The sequence below is a fragment of the Anomaloglossus baeobatrachus genome, chromosome 5, assembly GCF_048569485.1.
Source record: "Anomaloglossus baeobatrachus isolate aAnoBae1 chromosome 5, aAnoBae1.hap1, whole genome shotgun sequence".
Taxonomy (NCBI): Eukaryota; Metazoa; Chordata; class Amphibia; order Anura; family Aromobatidae; genus Anomaloglossus; species Anomaloglossus baeobatrachus.
The window spans coordinates 130,489,555-130,515,419 of NC_134357.1; the positions used below are offsets into that span (position 1 = coordinate 130,489,555).

The 25,865-nt window shown below is 48.7% G+C and overlaps 1 protein-coding gene across 3 annotated transcripts in view; it reads right to left on the bottom strand.

Annotated features, from left to right (window-relative positions):
* Positions 1–25,865, bottom strand: part of PSD (pleckstrin and Sec7 domain containing) — a 700,060-nt gene that overhangs the window by 307,843 nt on the left and 366,352 nt on the right. For 2 of the 3 annotated variants that reach the window (XM_075348896.1, XM_075348897.1), the window contains 2 exons: positions 18,854–19,054; positions 15,482–15,562 (listed from right to left, as the gene is read on the bottom strand). In XM_075348896.1, the coding sequence (XP_075205011.1) occupies positions 15,482–15,562; positions 18,854–19,054 (282 nt within the window). The remainder of the gene's footprint in view (positions 1–15,481; positions 15,563–18,853; positions 19,055–25,865) is intronic. The other variant, XM_075348899.1, reaches the window with a different exon arrangement.

The window sequence follows — 25,865 nt, forward strand, 5'->3', positions numbered from 1 at the left end:
TTCGGACATCTTGATATAATCAACCTGCATCAGTTCAGAAGCTGAAGTGGAAACTGGGAATCCAGAGGACTCTGGAGAGATGGAGCAGGGTGCGTAGGTTTTGTTTCATGACTTACTTTCATGGATCGTTCCTGGAATCTGCGATCGCCCCGTGAAGACCAGGAAATCAGATCATCCAGAGTAGCGGGAATATCATTACCAATTCATCCTTAATCCTCCCAGATACAGATTCCAAAAAGGCAGCAACCAGTTCCTGATTATTCCATCCCTGTTTTGAGGAGAGGGTGCAGAACTGACAGACAAGGCCCAGAAGTAGTCAGTCTGGAATTGCAGACTGGACAGATGCAGATGAGATAGCTGGTCCCAGGTTATTTAAATGGGTGTTCAAGGAACGCATAAATGACAGAATCTGATCCTGCTGTTCTTGCATGCTGAACATCTACTGCTGCAAAGCTGGAAGCGTGATCATGTCAAAGTCAGCGAGTCCATGGCCTGAGCAAACTGTTATGCTCACCTGGAGGGTGAGCAGGAGAAAACCCACTAGACCACAATGAGGACCCGGGCTTTCTTTGACATGGGAGGGGCTTTACTAAATGCATACTGAGTATTCCCAAGAACCCCTGATGGTGAGGATGGTCTTTGCTACTGGTAGGCGCCAGATGCCACTACCAGGGCAGTGTCCGGGACTGTGTAGTTGACCCCCAGGATTGGGACGGCTCAGTTACAAACAGGTACAGTCTCTAATGCAGACAGGTGCAGCTGGCATGGCTGATGCAGACTGGATGGCTGGTGCAGGCACGTACAGAGGATATAGCAGGTGCAGACGGGTATGGGAAGACAGGCACAATGACAGGTAATGGGAACAGGATACATGGGACCTGACAACTAGCTAGCAAGTGGGTAAGTAACTGAACACATTGCTCAGGCACCTGCCCTAAGGGGGGGGATGCCTTAAGTACCTAGTGCTTCTCAGCCATAGGCTGAGTGGCACTTCCAGGTAATAGTGCACTGGCACTTTAAGAGCAGGGAAGGCGTGTGCAGGCCCTAGAAGCAGAAAGCATCAGGAGATGACATGGATGGCGGTAGAGAGGCGCGGCAGGGTGCAGGCCACCTGCAACGGTGAGAAGGTCCCTGCAGGCACAAAGGTGTTACAAACAGAAGCATCTTTTAATGAGAAGGATAGAAGAAAATCGACATGTAAGGTCACTGCAGTTAGCTAAAGAAGAAGAAAGCCAAACTGTGTTCAGTGTTTTCAGTGACACAATGCAGCAAACACCATTTTTTAAATTTATTTATTTTAACACCAATATAGAGTCGCAAACAGGGTTTTGATTGCAAGCATTCAATTGGGGGCGCATCTGACTGCAACCAATCAGAGATGGCAGGACTACCGGTGGGCGGGGGAAGCAGTGAATATGTATGAGCGATAATGAATGGCCCCGGAATTAGCATTAAGGGGGCTTTATATGCTGCGACATCGTTAGCAATTTATCGTCGGAGTCACGGTGTTTGTGACACACATCCGGTGTCGTTAGCGACAGCGCAGCGTGTGACACATACGAGCGACCTTAAATGATCGCAAAAGAGACAAAAATTATTGGTTTTGGAGAGGTCGTCCAAAAAACAAAAATCGTTGTCTGCTTAGTAGCGATGTTGTTCCTCGTTCCTGCGGCACCACACATTGCTGTGTGTGACACCGCAGGAACGACGAACATCTCCTTACCTCCGTCCACCAGCAATGAGGAAGGAAGGAGGTGGGCGGGATATTACGTCCCGCTCATCTCTGCCCCTCCACTTCTATTGGCCGGCCGCTTAGTGACGCCGCAGTGACGTCGCTATGACGCCAAACGCACCTCCCCCTTGAAGAAGGGATTGTTCGGCGGTCACAGCGACGTCGCTGAACAGGTATGTGCGTGTGACGCTGCTGTAGCAATAATGTGCGCTACAGCAGCGAGCACCACATATCGTTACAACGTCGGGGGCGGGTGCAATCGCATGAGACATTGCTAGCAATCGCTAGCGATGTCGCAGCGTGTAAAGTACCCTTTACAGCTGCACAGAGACTGATAAGTATAAAGTGCTTGCTCCAATCCCCATACCTTGTATAACTATTTTTAAGCATACCTATAGACTTATGTGGCGCCCTGGACAAGCCAGGGGCCACAGGTAACAACACACACACACACCCCCACCACCAGCAGTTCACAGCAGTCATCCCCAGTGAGACCTGATTTCCTCCCTCGGGTTCAGACAGCAGACACACCAGGTGGGCGGAGTCAGGCAGATGGAGACGCCCACCCAGGAGTCTAGCTGGTCTGAGGCAGGAAACAACACAGACAAGTCCAGGCAGGCAGGAAGAGAGAGGAGGTCTGCAGAGAGGCAGACGCAGACTGGGGCCTAGGATGGAGCCTAGGTCCCTCGTGTAGCCAGTGAGGCAGACGGTAGTGGCCGTCTGCAGGAGCCGGGAAGACAGTCTTGGTGGAACCGTAGGTAGCCGGGACAAGGTAGTGGCCCGTCCGGTTCCGAACCGGGGAGCCAGCTGGAAACCGGAGCACAGGAGGAGCGTACATGAAGGTGAAGGAAAGGACTTACACTACCAACCTGGGGTCAGGGGAAAAACACCGCAGCCGTCTGTGGGACCCGTCCATCCAGCCGTTTGTTTTACCGGAGACTTTGCATTGATCATTGGCTGAGTGAGTACAACCGTGCCGTGCGGCACAGCGCTGCCCCCGCGACCCTGCACCCTCACCAGGCCCCGTGACCTGCCTGCCATCCCTCCCTCACCGGGCCCTGGGACAACCAACCCCCCTACCCACGGAGGGGAGAAACAACATCCAAGCTGCTCCCTGTCATCGCTCCCGGGATCCCCGTCCAGAGCAGCGGTGGTGTCACAACCTCACCACAACCGTGGGTGGCATCACGGACAATTTCCCTAAACCCAAACAACCACCCTCCCTTTCACTCACGGGCGAGGAACGCCGCTCGAGTCCCCGGGATCCGGCCCACCGCTCGAGCCACCACCGAGCAGCAGCAGCAGCAGCCGGACCTGAGCAGTGGGTGAGCGCAGCGTCCCCTCCTCCACCCGCGACACTTATATGGGCACCGGCATTCTGCCATATATCTGGGATAAATTCTGGGCCAGAATCGGGTATATATGATATCTGCGAGTCCGCTCATCACTATTCAGGAACTGTTTTTATTTTTATGCCGTTCATTATTTGGTAAAAGTGATAAGACGGTTTTATTCTTTGGATTAGTACAATTACAGGGAAACCACATATAGGGCCTTTGCGCACACTGCTTTTTTTTTTGCTGCGTTTTTGCTGCGTTTTGGGGCAGAATTGGTGGAGTTTGTGTTCATAAACACCATGCAGTCCTTCCTCAGTAAAGTCTATGAGAAATCCGAAATGTGGTGCGCACGTTGCTACTTTTTTCCTTACAGGTTTTGCTGCAGTTTTTCTGCAGCAAAAAGAAGCAGCATGTCACTTCTTTTCTGCAGGTCCCTGCGTTTTTCCCTGGGACAAAAACGCAGACAAAAACACACAAAAACGCAGTAAATTCGCCATAGGTGCGTTTCTGCCAGAGGGTGCGTTTTTTTGCTGAAAAAACAAATCTGCAGTGTGTATGTCACTAGTGATCTCTGTATTACCTGTTATTAAATACTGTTATACTATGCCACTTAAGCCAAGCCCTTGGCAGTGATCATGCATACACTGCTTCTGTGACCACATAATCGCCAGGACGTACTGGTACCTCTGATTGCAGAAACACACTGCAAAATAGGATATAACAGCGCGTCCAATGTCGGGAAGGGATTAAAGATGACCTGTCTCAAGGTCAAAAGTGTCCACTTTTTGGTCTTATTTTTGCTGCTACATTAACAAAATAAATAAAAAAAAAATTTGCCATATGGTTCCACAAATATGGGATTTTTTTATTGATTGCTACTAGGGATGATCGAATACCTCAAATATTCGGCTTCGCGAACATTTGCCGAATAGGTCGCCACTATTCGACTATTCGTGAATATTCGATGGGCAATGTAAGTCTATGGAAAACCCGAATAACAACTATTCGGAACTATTTGGGCTTCCCATAAACTTACATTGCGCATCGAATATTCGCGTAGCGGCGACCTATTCGTCGGATATTCGCGAAGCCGAATGTTTGAGGTATTAGATCATCCCTAATTGCTACTTGTTATTATCTTTACCAAGGTGGTTTGGCTCACAGCATAATCACACAGAGCAGTAAAAAAACATGACCACACAGATATCCTGTGATCAAAGACCCTACCACTAATAAAAAAAGTCCTTATCTCTAGAACCCCATGGTGGATTTTGAAAAACAAAAAAAACTAATTACTAAGGTGACAAATTACCAATGGTTGGTGCAACATAAGATTGTTTGAAATAAAACATTTCATTTTTTTCAGGCAGGGAATATATCTGTTAGATATGCAAAAAAGTTGCAAAGGGATACTATAGTTATACTATATACACTATATATTGAAAGTAAAGACCTTTGCCATGACTCCTTTTTTTTTACCCCTTCTTGCATCATCTATTTAGCAATACTGGTATTTTCTTCCTTTCCTACAAGACATCTGAGAGCCATTTCCAAAGAGCCCAGTTGTCCACATTGGATCTAAACCAGCATATTCAATATTAATACATTAATTTGAGTCAAAAAGTTATTTAAAGGGAATCTGTCAGCAGGTTTTTGCTACGTCATCTGAGAGCAGCATGATATAGGCAAAGAGATCCAGAACCCAACAATGCACCCACTTAGATTACTGGGTGCATCTGTTCTGACACAATCAGAAATATTAGATGTAGCCAACTAGCAAAGCTGAGAAAGCTGTCCCACCACACTAGACTCTCAATAGTAGTGATGGGCAGTCCGACTCTTTTTGGTGATCCGGTTCCCATGGCTCCGCTCACCAAAAAGAGTCGGCTCTTTTGGATCCTAAATGGGGAACACATATGTGAAGCCCCGCAAGTATTGTGTCGGTGCATTACCTTCAGGGACTCCACTCAGCTGGATCCTGTCACAGGTAGGAAATCTTCTATCTAGGATTGTCGTGACGCCACTCTCAGAATTGCGGTCAGTGGGGACCGCCACTGCAGATTAAGGGACGCCTGGGGCTGATGGTGGGTGCAGTCAGTTGTAATAGCCTCCTGAGAGTGAGGCAAGCCCCAGGGCCCTGTGTAAGTGTGTGGAACTACAAGTCGCAGAATGACTCACACGCACAAGCAGGATGTCTTTCAGGGGTTTTACTCACTGATGGTGGCAGGGTGAGTAACCCGGGCGTAGCTGGGATGAACCAGGCTGGAACCAGGTGTCCTTCAGGCTGACTGATGAGGGTGACTACCGACTCGCCTTCCTTAGCCCTTCTGTGGTTTGTGGTAACCCCGACTTTTAGTCCCTATGGGGGTCACCCAGGGAAGTAGCTGCTCCCCTCGTTTGTTTGCCGTTTGCTTGTCGCCTGGACCAGATCACTCCGGCTGCTTGCCTCCTGTGAACTATGGGCCCTAACTGTGGCTACGTGGCTGCGGCCTTTGGGGTGTTGTGGCGTGGGCTTTGAGGGCCCCACACCGGCAGGTTTAGCAAGGAAAGGTGGATCTATCCCCGCACCGGGATCTGCCGCCCGTTTGGGCCTGGTACTCCCTGACAGTCTCCGTACTTTCCACTACGCTGCTCTCTCTCTAGCTGTGTGTGGGGTTCGGGCAGCACTACCAGGTGACCGTTCTCCCCCGTCGGTAGTCACTGCGCGGACGCTGTTAGACTGTCACAGCCCCAGGGGTCTGCTCCTGACGTCTGCTCTCCCTGGACTGCACACTAAACTGCCTCACTGTTCCCTCCTCTCCTGTTCTTGCCTACGCCACCTAGCAACCAGGCTCTCTACCACACCCCTTGAGTGGAGATGGAGGCTTCGCCCCCTCCACTCCTCAAGTGGAGGTGAAGGCTTTGCCCCCTCCTGGGATCCCCAGGGGTCCTCTCAAAGGTACATGTGTGAGACCTGATCACTATGCGCCTGTGTAGTCACACCTCGGTCAGCCTTCTGGATTACCTGTGTTGTACTGTCCCCAGCATGGGTGCAGTACTCAGTGGTGCCTGACCAGGTCAGGGGCGCCACATTCCCCCTTAGTTATCACCAGCACGTCCTCGGGCTGCAAGACAACATTTTAAAATGCATAAAACATTAAAACTTGGTAAAACTTTTAAAACCACCAGGTACCATACATCACCACCCTCCACCCACAAGTCCGTTAACCCACCCAAAACCCTCTCACGTTGGCCGCGCCTTCAGCCACTTCTGGCAGGATGTAGAGGCGGCTTTCATGGGCTGGTGGTTTCAGGGTATACCTGGCCTGGTGGATCCGCGCCTTCAGCCTCTTCTGGCAGGATGTAGAGGCGGCCTCCACAGTTGGTGCTGACCAGGTACCCTCTTTGTGGTGGAGAGCCAGGCCCCATAAACAGGCATGCTCCCTGGTTGCAGGCGAGCCAAGGCCCCATAAACGGACGTGCTCCCTGGTTGCAGGTGAGCCAAGCCCCTAAACAGGCTGGCTCTGGTGGTGGTACCTCTGGGGTAACTATTTACACTGCGAGAGTTTGTGGCTATAGCCAGTTCATAGCCTTAAGGTTCATGGGTTTCTCACATTAGTTCATGTGGGCACATGCTTAAACTTATAAACGTTGCAAACTTTTCAAAACTTGTCAAACTGGTCAAAACTGTAACTTGCTGTACTTCTTTCTTTCTTTACTTTACATAGATTCCTCCTTACCAGGGCTTGGGCCTGTAGGGCTGCGGCACCTGTTGCTTTCTTCATTTCTCTCATCATCGGAGGTAGTCTCATCAGTGGGTTCTTTATCTTTCCTTTCTTCTTCTGTATCTGTTTCTTTTTCTGTATCTGTTTCTTTTTCTGTGGAGACAGCAGGTTCACTGTAGGGATTTCTGGAACATGGTGTAACATCCAGTGCATACCATCCTCTTTCTCCTTGGTGCATGGTGAATTCCACTGAGTCTCCTGTCCGTAGGTTCCTTCCTGGATGTCCTCTGGGCAAATGGGCTCTAACGTCTCTTCTGTTAACAAAGATGCCTTCCTTCATACCATGAGCTACTATGAAGCCATATCCTGATTTCAAGCTGAAGTCTTCTACTACACCACGACAAAGTGGACCTCTGACCTGGGATTTGGCCCTTCTCAAGAACCGTTTCTCCTCCAAGTCTCTGGCCGTCACTTCATCTTTCTTCTCTGGAGATTGCTGTGCAGGGGAAAACTTTGTTCTGCTGCGGCGCCGTGTCTTGCGGGCTGGATTCTGCTGGGTTGCTACTTCACTGCTTGCAGGCTCCCAGGTAAGGTTTCTGGACAAATCTTCCTCTTCATCCCAGCGGGAGTACGGCAGCATCTCTGGCTCTGGGCATGGATCCACTGCTGATGGCTCCGGGGTCAGCTTCTCAGCTTCCTGGCCTCCTCTCCCCCTTAGTTCTTCTTGTGAAGCCCCACAAGTGCAGTGTCGGTGCATTACCTTCAGGGACTCCACTCGGCTGGATCCTGTCACAGGTAGGAAATCTTCTATTTGTCGTGACGCCACTCTCAGAATTGCGGTCAGTGGGGACCGCCACTGCAGATTAAGGGATGCCTGGGGCTGATGGTGGGTGCAGTCGGTTGTAATAGCCTCCTGAGAGTGAGGCAAGCCCCAGGGCCCTGTGTAGGTGTGTAGAACCACAAGGCGCAGAATAACTCCACACAAGCTAAATGTCTTTCAGGGATTTTACTCACGGAAGATGGCAGAGTGAGTAACCCGGGCGTAGCTGGGATGAACCAGGCTGGAACCAGGTGTCCTTCAGGCTGACTGGTGAGGGTGACTACCGACTCGCCTTCCTTAGCCCTTTGCGTTTTGGGGTAACCCCGACTTTTAGTCCCTATGGGGGTCACCCAGGGAAGTTGCTGAAGCCTCTCTCCCCTTCGTTTTGTCCGTTTGCTTGTAGCCTGGACCAGGACACTCCGGCTGCTTGCCTCCTGTGAACTATGGGCCCTAACTGTGGCTACGTGGCTGCGGACTCTGTAGTGTGTTCTTGGGGGTGTGAAGTGCCCCCTCAAGCAGGTTTGGCAAGGAAAGGTGGATCTATCCCTGCACTGGGACCTACTACCCGTTTGGGCCTGGTAACTCCCTAGCAGTCTCCTTACTTCCCACTCCGTTGCTCTCTCTTTAGCTGAAGATGGATTTCGGGTAGCACTACTAGGTGACCGTTCTCCCCCGTCGGTAGCCACTGCGCGGACGCTGTCAGACTGCAACAGCCCCAGGGGTCTGCTCCTGACGTCTGCTCCCCCTGAACTGCACACTGAACCGGCTCACTGCCCCTCCTCTCCTGTTCTTGCCTACGCCACCTAGCAACCAGGCTCTCCACCACACCCCTTGAGTGGAGATGGAGGCGTTTTACCCCCTCCACTATTCCAGTGGAGGTGAAGGCTTTGCCCCCTCCTGGGATCCCCAGGGGTCCTCTCAAAGGTACATGTGTGAGACCTGATCACTATGCGCCTGTGTAGTCACACCTCGGTCAGCCTTCTGGATTACCTGTATTGTACTGTCCCCAGCATGGGTGCAGTACTCAGTGGTGCCTGACCAGGTCAGGGGCGCCACATTCCCCCTTAGTTATCACCAGCACGTCCTCGGGCTGCAAGACAACATTTTAAAATGCATAAAACATTAAAACATGGTAAAACATTTTAAAACCACCAGGTACCATACATCACCACCCTCCACCCACAAGTCCGTTAACCCACCCAAACCCTTTCAGGAGGCAGGTCACCGGTCCTTTTGGTAACCAGATCTGGGCCATCTACTTCCCCAGACCTTTCCTCCAATCTTCCTCTCCCGTTGGCCGCGCCTTCAGCCACTTCTGGCAGGATGTAGAGGCGGCTTCCAGGGTCTGGTGGTTTTCAGGGTATACCTGGCCTGGTGGAGCCGCGCCTTCAGCCTCTTCTGGCAGGATGTAGAGGCGGCCTCCACAGTTGGTGCTGACCAGATGCCCTCTTTGTGGTGGAGAGCCAGGCCCCATAAACAGGCATGCTCTCTGGTTGCAGGTAAGCCAAGGCCCCATAAACGGACGTGCTCCCTGGTTGCAGGCGAGCCAAGCCCCTAAACAGGCTGGCTCTGGTGGTGGTACCCTCTGGTGTAACTATTTACACTGCGAGAGTTTGTGGCTATAGCCAGTTCATAGCCTTAAGGTTCATTTCTCACATTAGTTTATGTGGGCACATTGCTTAAACTTGTAAACGTTGCAAAAACTTCAAACTGGTCAAAACAGTAACTTGTTGTACTTTACTTCACTTCAAACAGATTCCTCCTCACCAGGGCTTGGGCCTGTAGGGCTGCGGCACCTGTTGCTTTCTCCATCTCTGTCTTTTCCTTCTTCTTCTGTATCTGTTTCTTTTTCTGTTGAGACAGCAGGTTCACTGTAGGGATTACGGGGACATGGGGTAACATCCAATGCATACCATCCTCTTTCTCCTTGGTGCATGGTGAATTCCACTGAATCTCCTGTTCGCAGATTTCTACCTGGATGTCCTCTGGGCAAATGAGCTCTGACGTCTCTTCTGTTGACAAAAATGCCTTCTTTCATACCAGGAGCTACAATAAACCCATATCCACTCTTCAAACTGAAGTCCTCCACAACTCCACGACAAAGTGGACCTCTAACCTGGGATTTGGCCCTTCTCAGGAACCGTTTCTCTTCCAAGTCTCTGGCTGTTACTTCGTCTTTTCTATCTGGAGATTGCGGTGCAGGGGAAAGCTTGGTTCTGCTACGGCGCCGTGTCCTACGGGCTGGATTCTGCTGGGCTGTTACTTCACTGCCTGCAGGCCCCCAGGTGAGGTTTCTGGGCAACTCTTCCTCTTCATCCCAGCGGGAATACGGCAGCATCTCTGGCGCGGGGCATGGATCCACTGCTGATGGCTCCGGGGTCAGCTTCTCAGCTTCCTGGCCTCCCCTCCCCCTTAGTTCTTCTGAGCACTCCTGTTGTGGCAGCGCCGGGGATGGGTGGTCATCAGCAGGCCCGGGCGGGGGACTCTTTGGCGTGGTTGCTGCAGAAGTCGCCTTGGGGGTGTGCGGAGGGAGCAGGTACCGATCCACCATCTCCTGTGGGAACTGGGCCTCTAGGTCAGCCTTCAGCTTCCAGTATTCGGGGTCCTCTCCTATCAGGGACTTCCTAGCAGGGACTTCCTTAGACTGGGGAGCGGTGTCTGCTCTGGCCTTGCAGGCCGGGGTAAATAGTGGTACATTCTTGTCTTGGCGGGCCGCGCCTGACATGGCGGCGGCCTGGTCATTCTTGTCTTGGCGGGCCGCGCCTGACATGGCGGCGGCCTGGTCTTGGCGGGCCGGGCAGGGCATCGCTGCGGCGGCCTGGATTGGCGTCGCAGCTGCGATGGGATCTGTGCAGGCTGGGCTGGGCGTCGCTGCAGCGATCTGGGCTTGGCGGGCCGCACCAGACGTGGCTGCGGCCTGGTTCAGCACCTCACTTGCGGCGCGGACGAGCGTTGCTGCTGCGGTGGGGTTTCGGCGGGCCGGGCAGGGCATCGCTGCGGCGGCCTGGGCTGGGCGGGCCGCACCTGGCGTGGCTGCGGCCTGGTTCAGCGTCGCCGCGGCGGGCGCCTCTTCGGGGACTACGGGCGTGGCAGCAGGGGTCGGGGCACTCGTGCTGGCAGGGGCAACACTGGACTCACCCATCGGTAGCAGCATCGGGGTCTGAGTCGTCGCCGCTCGGTCTGGCACTCGTCGCGTGGCCCTCTCCTCGTAGGCCTGTACCGCCGTAGCCATCCCCAGGAGCTCCTTGCGTCCCTCGCTGAGCTGCCGTAGAACCCTGGTTTCTAGTTGGTTGCAGCACTGGGCAAGCTCTCGGGCCCACCAGGCAGCGGAGCCTGGCTCGGGATCTCTGCATCCAGACGCCATTTCCTCTAACAGCAGGCTTCTGGCTCCCTTTCTGTCCCGACGTCTCTGAACGCCTCCGCTCTCTTCACTTGCGAGGTCAGGACTCTGCAGGGGATCTCTGGGTAGCCACACCTCTTCGTGGGCGGTAACTTCTCCCAGCGCGGGCTGCTGTTGTTTTTCAGCGCGCTTTTCATGGTGGCAATATGGCGGCGCTTCCAATTTTTCAAGCGGACCGCCCAGGCACATGGTCACCTGTCTGAACAGGTCTAGTCCTTATCCTGTTCGTGACGCCATATGTGAAGCCCCACAAGTGCAGTGTCGGTGCATTACCTTCAGGGACTCCACTCGGCTGGATCCTGTCACAGGTAGGAAATCTTCTATTTGTCGTGACGCCACTCTCAGAATTGCGGTCAGTGGGGACCGCCACTGCAGATTAAGGGATGCCTGGGGCTGATGGTGGGTGCAGTCGGTTGTAATAGCCTCCTGAGAGTGAGGCAAGCCCCAGGGCCCTGTGTAGGTGTGTAGAACCACAAGGCGCAGAATAACTCCACACAAGCTAAATGTCTTTCAGGGATTTTACTCACGGAAGATGGCAGAGTGAGTAACCCGGGCGTAGCTGGGATGAACCAGGCTGGAACCAGGTGTCCTTCAGGCTGACTGGTGAGGGTGACTACCGACTCGCCTTCCTTAGCCCTTTGCGTTTTGGGGTAACCCCGACTTTTAGTCCCTATGGGGGTCACCCAGGGAAGTTGCTGAAGCCTCTCTCCCCTTCGTTTTGTCCGTTTGCTTGTAGCCTGGACCAGGACACTCCGGCTGCTTGCCTCCTGTGAACTATGGGCCCTAACTGTGGCTACGTGGCTGCGGACTCTGTAGTGTGTTCTTGGGGGTGTGAAGTGCCCCCTCAAGCAGGTTTGGCAAGGAAAGGTGGATCTATCCCTGCACTGGGACCTACTACCCGTTTGGGCCTGGTAACTCCCTAGCAGTCTCCTTACTTCCCACTCCGTTGCTCTCTCTTTAGCTGAAGATGGATTTCGGGTAGCACTACTAGGTGACCGTTCTCCCCCGTCGGTAGCCACTGCGCGGACGCTGTCAGACTGCAACAGCCCCAGGGGTCTGCTCCTGACGTCTGCTCCCCCTGAACTGCACACTGAACCGGCTCACTGCCCCTCCTCTCCTGTTCTTGCCTACGCCACCTAGCAACCAGGCTCTCCACCACACCCCTTGAGTGGAGATGGAGGCGTTTTACCCCCTCCACTATTCCAGTGGAGGTGAAGGCTTTGCCCCCTCCTGGGATCCCCAGGGGTCCTCTCAAAGGTACATGTGTGAGACCTGATCACTATGCGCCTGTGTAGTCACACCTCGGTCAGCCTTCTGGATTACCTGTATTGTACTGTCCCCAGCATGGGTGCAGTACTCAGTGGTGCCTGACCAGGTCAGGGGCGCCACATTCTGAGCACTCCTGTTGTGGCAGCGCTGGGGATGGGTGTTCATCAGCAGGCCCGGGCGGGGGACTCTTTGGCGTGGTTGCTGCAGGAGTCGCCTTGGGGGTGTGCGGAGGGAGCAGATACCGGTCCACCATCTCCTGTGGGAACTGGGCCTCTAGATCAGCCTTCAGCTTCCAGTATGCGGGGTCCTCTCCTATCAGGGACTTCCTAGCAGGGACTTCCTTAGACTGGGGAGCGGTGTCTGCTCTGGCCTTGCAGGCCGGGGTAAACAGTGGTACATTCTTGTCTTGGCGGGCCGCGCCCTGCATGGCGGCGGCCTGAATCAGCGTCGCTGTCGCAGTCTCACTCAGGGTCGCAGCTGGAGTCTTAGCGGGCATCGCTACTGTGGCCGGTTCTTGGCGGGCCGGGCAGGGCATCGCTGCGGCGGCCTGAATTGGCGTCGCAGCTGCGATGGGATCTGTGCAGGCTGGGCTGGGCGTCGCTGCAGCGATCTGGGCTTGGCGGGCCGCACCTGACGTGGCTGCGGCCTGGTTCAGCACCTCGCCTGCGGCGTGGATGAGCGTCGCTGCTGCGGTGGGGTCTTGGCGGGCCGGGCCTAGCAAGGCGGCGGCCTGGGTCAGCGTCACACCCGCGGCATGGATGAGGGTCGCGGTGGCAGCCGGATCTTTGCGGGCCGGGCAAGGCATCGCTGCGGCGGCCTGGGCTTGGCGGGCCGGGCAGGGCATCGCTGCTGCGGCCTGGTCCAGCGTCGCCGCGCCGGGCGCCTCTTCAGGGACCGCGGGCGTGGCAGCAGGGGTCGGGGCACTCGCGCTGGCAGGGGCAACACTGGACTCACCCATCGGTGGCACCATCGGGGTCTGAGTCGTCGCCGCTCGGTCTGGCACTCGTCGCGTGGCTCTCCCCTCGTAGGCCTGAACCGCTGCAGCCATCTCCAGAAGCTCCGTGCGTTCCTCTCTGATCTGCTCTACGACCCGGGTCTCCAGTCGGTCGCAGAACTGGGCAAGTTCCCGATACCACCAGGCAGCGGAGCCTGGCTCTGGGTCTCTGCGTTCAGACGCCATTTCCTCTGCGCCTTCTTCTGCACGATTTCCCAGCAGCGGACTCGTCGCTGCCTCCAGTAGCAGGCTCCTCAGTTTCTGCTCTGCCTCTTCCAGCAGCAGGCTTCTGGCTCCCTTTCTGTCCCGACGTCTCTGAACGCCTCCGCTCTCTTCACTTGCGAGGTCAGGACTCTGCAGGGGATCTCTGGGTAGCCACACCTCTTCGTGGGCGGTAACTTCTCCCAGCGCGGGCTGCTGTTGTTTTTCAGCGCGCTTTTCATGGTGGCAATATGGCGGCGCTTCCAATTTTCCAAGCGGACCGCCCAGGCACATGGTCACCTGTCTGAACAGGTCTAGTCCTTATCCTGTTCGTGACGCCAGATGTGAAGCCCCGCAAGTATTGTGTCGGTGCATTACCTTCAGGGACTCCACTCAGCTGGATGCTGTCACAGGTAGGAAATCTTCTATCTAGGATTGTCGTGACGCCACTCTCAGAATTGCGGTCAGTGGGGACCGCCACTGCAGATTAAGGGACGCCTGGGGCTGATGGTGGGTGCAGTCAGTTGTAATAGCCTCCTGAGAGTGAGGCAAGCCCCAGGGCCCTGTGTAAGTGTGTGGAACTACAAGTCGCAGAATGACTCACACGCACAAGCAGGATGTCTTTCAGGGGTTTTACTCACTGATGGTGGCAGGGTGAGTAACCCGGGCGTAGCTGGGATGAACCAGGCTGGAACCAGGTGTCCTTCAGGCTGACTGATGAGGGTGACTACCGACTCGCCTTCCTTAGCCCTTCTGTGGTTTGTGGTAACCCCGACTTTTAGTCCCTATGGGGGTCACCCAGGGAAGTAGCTGCTCCCCTCGTTTGTTTGCCGTTTGCTTGTCGCCTGGACCAGATCACTCCGGCTGCTTGCCTCCTGTGAACTATGGGCCCTAACTGTGGCTGCGGCCTTTGGGGTGTTGTGGCGTGGGCTTTGAGGGCCCCACACCGGCAGGTTTAGCAAGGAAAGGTGGATCTATCCCCGCACCGGGATCTGCCGCCCGTTTGGGCCTGGTACTCCCTGACAGTCTCCGTACTTTCCACTACGCTGCTCTCTCTCTAGCTGTGTGTGGGGTTCGGGCAGCACTACCAGGTGACCGTTCTCCCCCGTCGGTAGTCACTGCGCGGACGCTGTTAGACTGTCACAGCCCCAGGGGTCTGCTCCTGACGTCTGCTCTCCCTGGACTGCACACTAAACTGCCTCACTGTTCCCTCCTCTCCTGTTCTTGCCTACGCCACCTAGCAACCAGGCTCTCTACCACACCCCTTGAGTGGAGATGGAGGCTTCGCCCCCTCCACTCCTCAAGTGGAGGTGAAGGCTTTGCCCCCTCCTGGGATCCCCAGGGGTCCTCTCAAAGGTACATGTGTGAGACCTGATCACTATGCGCCTGTGTAGTCACACCTCGGTCAGCCTTCTGGATTACCTGTGTTGTACTGTCCCCAGCATGGGTGCAGTACTCAGTGGTGCCTGACCAGGTCAGGGGCGCCACACATATATAAATTTATATTAATGCCTCAGAAACCCTGCTCACCTGTGGTAAAACCACGCCCACTTACAACAGACCAATTAAATTAGTGCGTGGGCGGGGTTTCATCCACTGAACACCGGACTTTTACACCCAGTGAAAGCCATTAAGAGAGTTTAGTGGCCCTCACTGGTGTGCCAGCTCCTCTCAGTCATAGCAGGGAGCCGTAAGTTTGTGTTTGATTGTTCGAGCCTGAAACATCACTACTAAATAGAGATTGTAAATTGACAGTGAGGTGGCAATCAGAGGAGAGGGATGCCGAACTCCCGTGCACATGACACTGTAGTATGAGCAAAGATATGTCCTGCTGCTTAAAAAAACATAGCAAATAAACAACAGATCGGACCTTGACAAGGCAGGAATCCCTGAATTCTCTGTGTTAACCCTTGCAGCATGCTGTCTTCAGATTACATAGCAAAAACCTGCTGACAGATTCCCTTTAATGTTCTTCCTAAAGAGTAAAATCTAATCAGCGTAATATGTAAAAAAAATTCCCTTACCTCAGTGCTTGATCAAGTGTTAGTCCAGTGAAGACAAAAAATTTCAGATACTCTTCTGCAACCATCTTACTGAACTCATTACTGAAAATTAAAAATAAAAATGATTGGTCTTTAGATCACATGGAAATGCACACAAAGTGTACACAGGTCTACAAGGACCATGACAGAGAAATGTTGATAATACATGAGGTGTAGCGGGATGGGAGACTGTAAGGAATAAGAGGAAAGCCCTTAAATATTCTATTATTGACCGGATACCTGATAACTACCTAATAGTCCTTGTTAATGCACACTGCTATTTATTTCACCTAAATACATAATTTGACTAAATAATGAAATAAAATCATAGTATAGGTGGGCATGTGATGTACTGTGCTGGTCACGGAATATAAATTATATGTCATCAGGAAGGTTTATGGGCATTCATACATATAATGTGTTATGATTGAAGTCAATTTTTATAGTTTTATATGCTTCTGACTCTAGACACTGAATAGCAGGGATGCTTTTAGGACGTTTTGCTTCTGCTGTCAAGGACCAACAGATCAGATACTACACTAGCTTTAGTGAGTGGCCATGTGGGAGAAAAAGCTAACAGAAACAAATTCATCCATAAGGGCATGTGCACACATCGTCTTTTGGACACCGACACACTTGCCGAGTTTTCCAAGGCTGCTTCAGGAAAATGCCGGCGGTTTCATTCCTGAAGTGACTTAACAGTTGGTATTGTGTTCGTTCTTGTGGAAGCTTCATTGCCTGGAATTTTTGCTCTATACTATCAAGCATTGAGAGTGGGTGGTTTCCTAGAAAAAGAAGTTCTGAGAATGGACAAGTCGTGACTTTTAAACCCTTCAGAACACTAAAGGCATTTAAAGATGTGACATTACTGGGAACATGTACACAGCAAATGTCCGAAACGCCTGAAAACAATGCTCTGTACACATCTCCAAGGAGAAATCAGATTACCTTCAGCGACTTTAATCTTCATGGTACCTGCGCTAAACTTATTGGTTACGGGGTCGAGCTTTAAAGGGGTTGTCCAGGAATAAACAGTTGATGAAGATTCTAAAGGCTGCTTTACACCAGAAGATCTATCGTGCGATAGATCGTCGGGGTCACGGTTTTTGTGACGCACATCCGGCATCGCTTGCGATGCCGGCCTGTGTGACACCTCCTAGCAACGCAGTATCGCTCACAAATCGTGAGTCGTGTACTGCTCGTTAGGTTTCATAATATCGTTTAATTTAATTGTTCATCGTTCCCGGGGTAGCACACGCCGCTCCGTGTGACACCCCGGGAACGATGAATATCGCTCACCTGCAACCCGCGGCTCTCGCCGGCTATGTAGAAGGAAGGAGGTGGGCGGGATGTTTACATCCCGCTCATCTCCGCCCCTCCGCTTCTATTGGCCGGCGGCCGTGTGACGTCGCTATGACGCCGAACGTCCCTCCCACTCCAGGAAGTGGACGTTCGCCGCCCACAGCGAGGTCGCACGAGAGGTAAGTGCGTGTGATGGGGGTTACTGACTTTGTGCGCCACGGGCAGCGATTTGCCCGTGATGCAAAAAGGACGGGGGCGGGTACGATCGATTGTGAAATTGCACAATCGGTCGTACCGTGTAAAGCAGCCTTAAGTTCAGCGGTGTTTGAAAGGATTTTGGCTCTTTACAGAAGCCCATATGGACAAATAACAATCGACAATGGTCTAACCCCTTTACCATAGTAATAGTACTAGACAGTTCTACCCTTATTACCCCTGCTCTAAATCCTCATAATAAAACCCCTGCTGCATGCAATGCAAGGCAGGGTAGATGTGCAGGGAGTCCAAACTGGGGACATACACCTGGAATGCATCGTCTTCGTGGTTAATTTACTGCTCTATGTTACTCAGCCCCACACCGCACAGTGACTGAAAGATGAAAGCTTCTTTCAAAATCAAGTCATTTAAATATTTGGGAGCACATATTGCCTAAGATCCAACACATAGTTTTGAATTGTATTTTTTTAATGCATTGCTGGAGTGGTGCTATCCCCTGACCGCTATCATATATTCACCTTCATTTTTTAGTGGCTGCTCTTTATCTCCTATACAAGTGAATAAGAGACAAGATGCAGAACTGGGCAGCTGCCATTAAACAAGATGAGAAGCTGCAGTGTTCTTGTACGTAGAGTGATTACATCCAGTCACTGCTAGAAAATATTTCAGCTGATTTGTGGAGCTGACAGGTATTGGCCTCCTCCAATCTCATATTAATGAAATATGCTACTGATAGGCCATCAATTGTTCAATTCCAGACAACCACTTTAAAGGGAACCAATCACCAGGATTTTCGTATATAAGCTAAAGCCAGTGCTATACTGGCACTATCAGGCTGATTCTCTACATACAATTAGTGGCCAGCTCGGATATATAGGTTTTGAAACCCAAAAAAGTAAAGTTTATAAAATCAGCAGCTTCTTGAGTGACAGCAGCTGAGGAACAGATAATATCTGGGGAGGATGCAGAGTTATCCCCTCCCCCTGTTAGATTTACAGTAGCTTAAGTATTATACAAAATATTTCCTTTTTCCCATGCAGGACCTGTGTCAGATCATAACTATGTGACCAGAAGGGGCAGGGACTCAGCCAACAGAAAAATATTGTATTGTATATCAGCTTTGTTGGCTGAGGCCCCGACCCTTTTGGTCACATGGGTATGACCTCATACAGGACCTGCAAGGGAAAAAGTGAATCATTTGTATAATACTTATGCTAATTCTAACAGGGGGAGGGGATAAGTATGAATATCCCCCTGCTATTATCTGATCCTCAGCTGCTGTCACTCAAGAAGCTGACGATTTTATAAACTTTACTTTCTTGGATTTAAAAACCTATATATCCGAGCTGACCACTACAGGTATGTAGAAAATCAGCCTTATAGTGCCAGTATAGCACTGGCCTTAGGTTATATACGAAAATCCTGATGATTGGCTCCCTGTAATAACAAAAGTCCCAGCAGGTCCCAACATGCTGCTCCCAAGATTTTCAAGGGAAGACCTAGTGTATGGACTATTTCTCCTAGTAAAATCTGATGTGGTTTTCTTTGCCTGAATTTGGCTTTTGTTCCATATACTGTAGATGGCAGAATAGTTCAATGAAAGACAAATTTCTCTCCCATATCTAAACTTTTTCTTTTATTGCCATGTTTTTTTTCCTGTGACTTTCAATGAATGACGATTTGAAAATGTCATGTCATGCATGAAACCAAAAAACGTAGAAATGTGGTGGAGACTAATTGTTGAAGTTGGACACTGATCAGAGATGAAGTCCTGAAGTTCACCACATGACAGATACTGGATAACAGGTCTTTTTATATAGTTCTTACAATACCCACACGTACTTCTTCCCCAGGTGCCTTGCCACATCAGCTTTCTTGAACCCATCCAGATTGTACAGCCTCTTTGCCAAACGTTTTGCGGCTTCTTGATCTGCCTTATGCCCATTGGATAAGGTATCTGTGCTTCCTAATGCCAGCCTTTCAGTGCTGTCCATTTCTGAATCGAAATCTGATGCCATATTTCCGAGAGGTGGTTCACTATATATGAAATAGACAGAACAAAAGTTAGAAATTCCCTTCCATTACGTTAACTGGGAAACAGCACAAGTAGTGGTTATGATTTGGAACAACCTCTGACAAATTACCAGACGTTTCTGAGCTACTGGTGTGACTAACCAAAACCAAAAACTGAAAACTCTATCTCCAAATAAAACATAGCAAGTGTGAACAGGTGCCAACAGTGTAACAAGTGTAGTTATAGCAGTTGGCACCTGTTCACACTTGTTATGTTTTATTTGGAAATGCAGTTTTTTGTTTTCTTTGTAGTATATATTGGAGGTGTATATACTTTTAGTCCAGGAGAGACATGACACTAGTAAAAGGTCCTGTCAAAAAAGTCACTTTGCCGCAGTTAATGGGAAGACAAGAATTAGCCAATTTTTGCACAAAGAACCTTCATTTTTCTAAGTATATTCTATATAGTATTAATGCAGTTTAAATTTCATATATTTTATGTTTGCATATGTGTTCACTCTAAAGAGTGCTGCTGTAACCTTTTGTTTGTGTTTGGTGAATAACCAATTAATACGTAATACACCAATTGCTGTACTACGACACAATCAGCATTGTAAATAAAAAAAAAGTTGTGAAAAAAGCAATGTTAGCGCTATCCATGCCAACCAATCATAATCCAAGTGGTATTTTGAAAGTGATTTTGATTTTGCATGCAACTCTTTATTTCTATTTGCCCATATTTTTTTCTCTGCCCTTTATATTACACAGCAACTTGCAATATTGTTATAGTTGTAAATTATGGTATTGTCTACATCATCATTTACATAGTTTTAATCACACTACTATTACATATGTTTCTGATGGAGATCACATAGATCTCTGGCTTGGCATTAATTTAAAATACAGACTGGTAAAAAAAACCCCCACAATTATATGTGCAAGAGAGAACAAGTACCCCACGAATATTCCATGTACATTTTGCAAACAGCAGACTAAATACTTCAAATTTCGACAATTTTATATAACCTGGTTGACATATTTTGTAATTTACTTTACAACCTCCGTAGAATGTATAAGCAAAAATAAAACCTATGAAAATTAGTAGTAATATTCTATCCTTGCTTGCTTCATTTTTTACCATTTCATTGTATTTTTTTGCCAGAAGATGCAAATTTGGTGCAAGAATATAGTGTATAAATTTCAGCACCAAATCTGCATCTCTTGACAAAAAAACAAACAAACACAGTTTTCTGCCAGGAGATGCAGGTCTGTGAACTCAGTTCACCTGATGTGAGGTCACTTAATTCAATGAGGTCAGTTTACCTGCGGTCACAGGTCTGGTACCGTGGGAACCTCCAGCTGTGACTGCAGATAAACTGAGTGATGCCACAGCTGAGGATCGGTAAGTCTTTGCCTGAAGCCACAGCATGCGACCATGTTCTGTGCCGGTGCGCTGTGACTTCAGTATGCATGTAGCAGAGACGGGATTTTCGTGGGACCTCATGTGGATTACATTGGAACAGGGTGTTTGGAGTTAATAAATGGGTGAAAGTGGGTGTTTTTTGGAATTTTTTTTCAAATAAAGGATTTTTTCGTTGTTTGTTTTTATTTCTTTTTACTTACAGATTACTAATGGGGGGTTTCATAAACTCCTCCAATTACTAATCTTGGGCTTAGTGGCAGCTGTGAAGTATCATTTATCCCTTATGTTACCCAGATTGCCACCACACAAGGACAATCGGGTAAAGTGGCAGGATTGTCCCATCTAATGCATGCAACAATTCTGGGAGGCTGCAGGCTTGTATTTTTAGGCTGGGGGGGCAATAACCATGGGTCTCCCCATGCTGAGAGTACCAGCCCCCAGCTGTTAGTTTTATCATGGCTGAGTATCAAAATTAGGGGGGACTGTTCACCATTTTTTTAATTATTTATTTAAATAATTAAAAATTAGCTTCATGGGGTCCTCCTTACTTTGATACACAGCCAAGATAAGCACATGGCTGGGGGATGCAGCCTGTAGCAGTATGCGTTATCTGTGCTGGGTATCACAATATGGAGGGACCCTAAGTCTATTTTTTAGTTTGTTTATTTATTTTTACACCACTGTAGGTAGGCAGACAGCATGTCTGATTCCAAGCAGTCACACAGGGTGGGGACGTGATCTGACTGCAATTATTTAAAGACTGTCGGTAGGCAGGGGAAGCAGAAAATGTGTTTGAGAGTAATGAGTGGCCTCTGAAGTAGTGTTAAAGCCACATGAGAGACTTGGTAAGTATAACGTGTCTGCTCTAATCCCTCCAACCCTTTTTACCTCCATTTTAAAGCACAATATTTGGCTCTCCATAGCTTTATATGGTAATCAGCTTCCATACATATATTCGGGATTAATTCTGGTCCCGAACAGGGATTTTTTTAAATCCAGTTGGACTCACCGATCCTGAGTATCTGCGGGTCCGCCCATCACTAATTGTGACTGTAAAAACAACGTATCAAGAAAAAATGAACAGCACACGTGTGACTTCATTTCATTTCGTTACATTTTTTTCTCACTCTCTCACTCCACATGGTCAAGTTCGAGCCACAAAAACAGATCAGAAAGCGCACTACTGTAGCAAAAAAATCTGTATTCATATATTTTATATATATATATTAATATATGTGTGTGTCTGTGTGTGTCTTTGGGTCTACATGCTGTCTGCTTCTGAAATGTACAGCTCACGGAAAATAAAACATTTGTGTGATTACGCCCTACATCCGAAACGATTCCTATTTTTAATACGACCCTTATCATAGATAGTAACTGAGAAAACTGCAGAAAACAATAGATCTGTGATGAACGAAGAAATAAACACCTGAAAACAGAGTGGACAGCAGAAGTGCAGGGCTTAAGCTGAAATTTGCATAGGACTGAATGTTTTCGATATATTGAGTGTGTAGCGTCTCCTGTACAAGCTGTTGGAGAAATATTTGACATTTTGCAGCTAATTGTGAGCCTCCATTAAAATTGAATATGTCGGCCGGGCCTTCCAGTTTCCATAGCAGCAGCATTCTGCGCTCACGGTTTACTGTTTGCAAGCGATATTACAGGGTTTTTATAGGAATGATGGAATAGGAAGGAGGCTTTACATTAAACCAGGCACTTTTATTTTTTACTAAACTGACTAAATTATTATTAGTATATTAAAATATCTGATGTGCTCACTATAACGATACACTGAGCAAAATACGGGCAAACTACAAACATCTAAGGGGCACATAACTGTTATGAGTGTATCTCGCTCGGGGGAGACCCAGAGTGAATCTGGTGTCAGGTTCACTACTGTTATTTGATAACATCTCCTTGCTTGTGGTGCTGTAAGGGTTAAGCACCCTTTCCTGCCTGGCTGCTGGCTGGAGCTGCTAATCTCAGGTGTAGCCCTTTGGGATCACTCCCCTTCCCTATTTAACCCTTTCACGACCGGCCGATTTTTCGCTTTCCGTTTTTTTTTTTCGCCATTCTTTTTCTGAGAGACGTAACTTTTTTATTTTTCAGTCAATATGGTCATGTGAGGGCTCATTTTTTGCGGAACGAGCTGTACTTTTAAATGAAACCATCAGTTTTGCCATATTGTGTACTAGAAAATGGCAAAAAAATTCCAAATGCTGAAAAATTGCAAAAAAAGTGCGATAGCACTATGGTTTTTGAGATATTTTATTCACTGTGTTCACTATATGGTAAAACTGATGTGTGGGTGTGATGCCTCAGGTCAGTGCGAGTTCGTAGACACCAAACATGTATAGGTTTACTTTTATATAAGGGGTTAAAAAAAATCGGAAGTTTGTCCGAAAAAAGTGGCGCACGTTTTACGCCATATTCCGTGACCCGTAGCGTTCTCATTTTTCGGGATCTTAGGCTCAATGACGGCTTATTTTTTGCGTCTCGAGCTGACGTTTTTAACGGTACCATTTTTGCGCAGATGCTACGTTTTGATCGCCTCTTATTGCATTTTGCGCAAAAGTTGTGGCGACAAAAAAACGTCGTTTTGGCGTTTGGAATTTTTTTGCCGCTACGCCATATACTGATCAGATTAATTGATTTTATATTTTGATAGATCGGGCGTTTCTGAACGCGGCGATACCAAATGTGTGTATATTTTTTATTTTTTTAACCCTTTAATTTTCAATGGGGCGAATGGGGGGTGATTTGAACTTTTAGGTTTTTTTGTTTTTTTTTAATTTTTTAAAACTTATTTTTTTACTTTTTTTTTTTATTTTACTAGTCCCCCTAGGGGGCTATTGCGATCAGCATTCCGATCGCTCTGCAGTATCTGCTGATCACAGCTGGAAGGCTGTAAACAGCAGATACGCTGTCTTTCTCTTTTGCTGTGCCCCGGGCACAGCGAAAGTGAAACCAATTCATGTGTAGTACAGGAGTCATCACATGACCCTGTGCTACCATGACAACTATCGGGAGTCACGTGATCGCGTCACGTGACTTCCGGTTTCGGCGGTAAGTAAAACTTTACCGCGATCGCGCTTATAATGGCGCTGTCATGTATTGACAGCGCCATATAAGGGGTTAATCGGCACGAGCAGATAACGATTCTGCTCGTGCCTAGCAGGCACACATCTCAGCTGTGAAAATCAGCTGAGATGTGTGCCGATCGCGGCATGCTGCCGCCGGAGGACCGCGGGCAGTAAGATTATGTCATTTAGGACGTAATTTTACGGCCCGCGGTCGTTAAGGGGTTAAATCATGTGATCTGTTCACATGATGCCTGTGATAGAATCTGAATCCTCATTTCTATGTGGTCAGCTTTGGAAGGAGCTGTGTGCAGCAGTGGTGCTGGCTGCACTGAAGCCGCCTGGAGTGTCTTTTCCTTGCATGTTTATTTCCCCTGTTTATACGCTTTCCCTTGTGTTTCTGTATTGTAGTGGTGAGACTTGTGATCTCGTTGACCTACACACTAGCCAGGTCGAGTGGAGGGCGACTGGTTGCAGGAACCTGTATAGGGACGCTAGGGAGCTCAGGAGGCTTGTGGCAAGTTCAGGAGGTGTCCCCTCAGCCCTCTTCCTAGCAGCAGGGACCTCCATTGTACTGTGTCCCCTATGTTCCAGGGGTGTTGTAACTTCTTCTGGGGGTTTACCAAGTACTAGGTAAACCCTGTTAGTCACGTGCGTGACAATAACATACGAGGCCTATTTCTTTTGACGGTATAGACTACAGTCTCACATGCCTGTTGAATGCTAATCAGGAGACCCGCTGCAGGACCAGGCATTGTGGTCTGAAATGTGTGACACTGGGAAGTGGGACATCGTCAATTACAGTTGCCAGTGTCCTACTCCAACTGATCATCTATTGATGACATGTACTAAGAGTCGGCCATCAATGGAAAAGTCCCAGAAAACCTCATTAAAGGTGCAGAGAAAGAGTCAGTGCTCCAGCAGTTGGGAAACTCCAACTCCCAGTGATGCCTCACATTTCTAGTCTGCCAGAGCATGCTGGGAGTTGTAGTTTCCAGCAGCTGGAGTATTACAGGTTGCCGATCCTGGATGTAAAACCAAACCACTGAAAATAATGCCCGATTTATTTTAAGCAACCAATTTTCAATTGTATCACAGTATCCCTGCTCATTTGATGTTGATGATGGTCAACAATTGTCTCTGACTGCTTACAGAAATGTACATTTTTTTATCCTAAATAATTGTTAAGCAAGGTGGATGAAGTGGGTGGACTTCTCAGCTTCTCCCAACCGCTCCAGAGCACTATTTTTAAATTAATTCTATAAGAAATAATCTAAAAAAAAATGCAATGAAATAGTGCATAGTGCTAAAGAAGTGCAAACCTCAGCATAATTCCAGCCCATGGGAGATAAAGGGAATCTGTTGGCAGATTTTTGCTATGTAATCGGAGTACAGCATGAGGTAGGGGCTGAAGCAAATATTTCAGGGATGTGTCACTTATTAGGCTGCGTGCTGTTGTATTTCTCCTCTGCTCCATTCTCTGATTATAGCTTTCTGTCAATATACAATGTAAAAAAAAAAATAGGAATTGGGAATTTGGGTGGGGTGAGCTTTGCTACATCTAAAAAAAAAAAATCTAAAAACTGATTGTGTCACAACTGCTACCTCAGTAAACTAAGTGATACATTGTGGCAATCATTGTCCCTTTTCCTACATTATGCTGCTATCAGAAGAGATAGCACAAACCTGGTGACAGATTCCCTTTAAAGCAAATCTATCCCCAGATTTCACTTTACAAACTGAATACAGTATTAAATAGATCACTTGGACATGATGACGCCAGTGTACTTACTGTAAAAATCCATGCAAGAATGGCCGTATAATATTTAATATCAGTGCTATTGAGATAAACACTTTATGAATCAAGCTAAAAAAAAATAAAAAATATGCAGCCATTTTTACATGAATTTTCATGGTAAACACACCAACCTCATCAGGTTTTAACATATTTAGTGATCCTCTTTATATACAGGAATCATTCTAGTGCTCAGAAAAAAAAAGTACAATATACTTACAGGGATGTAATAATGTCATTGGTAAAAAAAATAAAAATCATTAATCAAAAAACACGAACTTATGAAAAAGTGCACAATATACCAATCAAAATTGTTCGTACTCATAATCTCTTGCTCATTAAAGCAAAACCTTGATATATTGGATGTATTACCGAAAAATAAACAGTGGATAAATGTACAAACCATAGCTGCTCAGAACACGTTTGCTGCAAGCGCGGGGTCAATGTCTGCTCAGATAAACTAATTATGATCCCTTGTGCCAGATGAATTAACATTTTAGATGCCGTAGTGGTTACCGCACTGCATGATCAGTATGA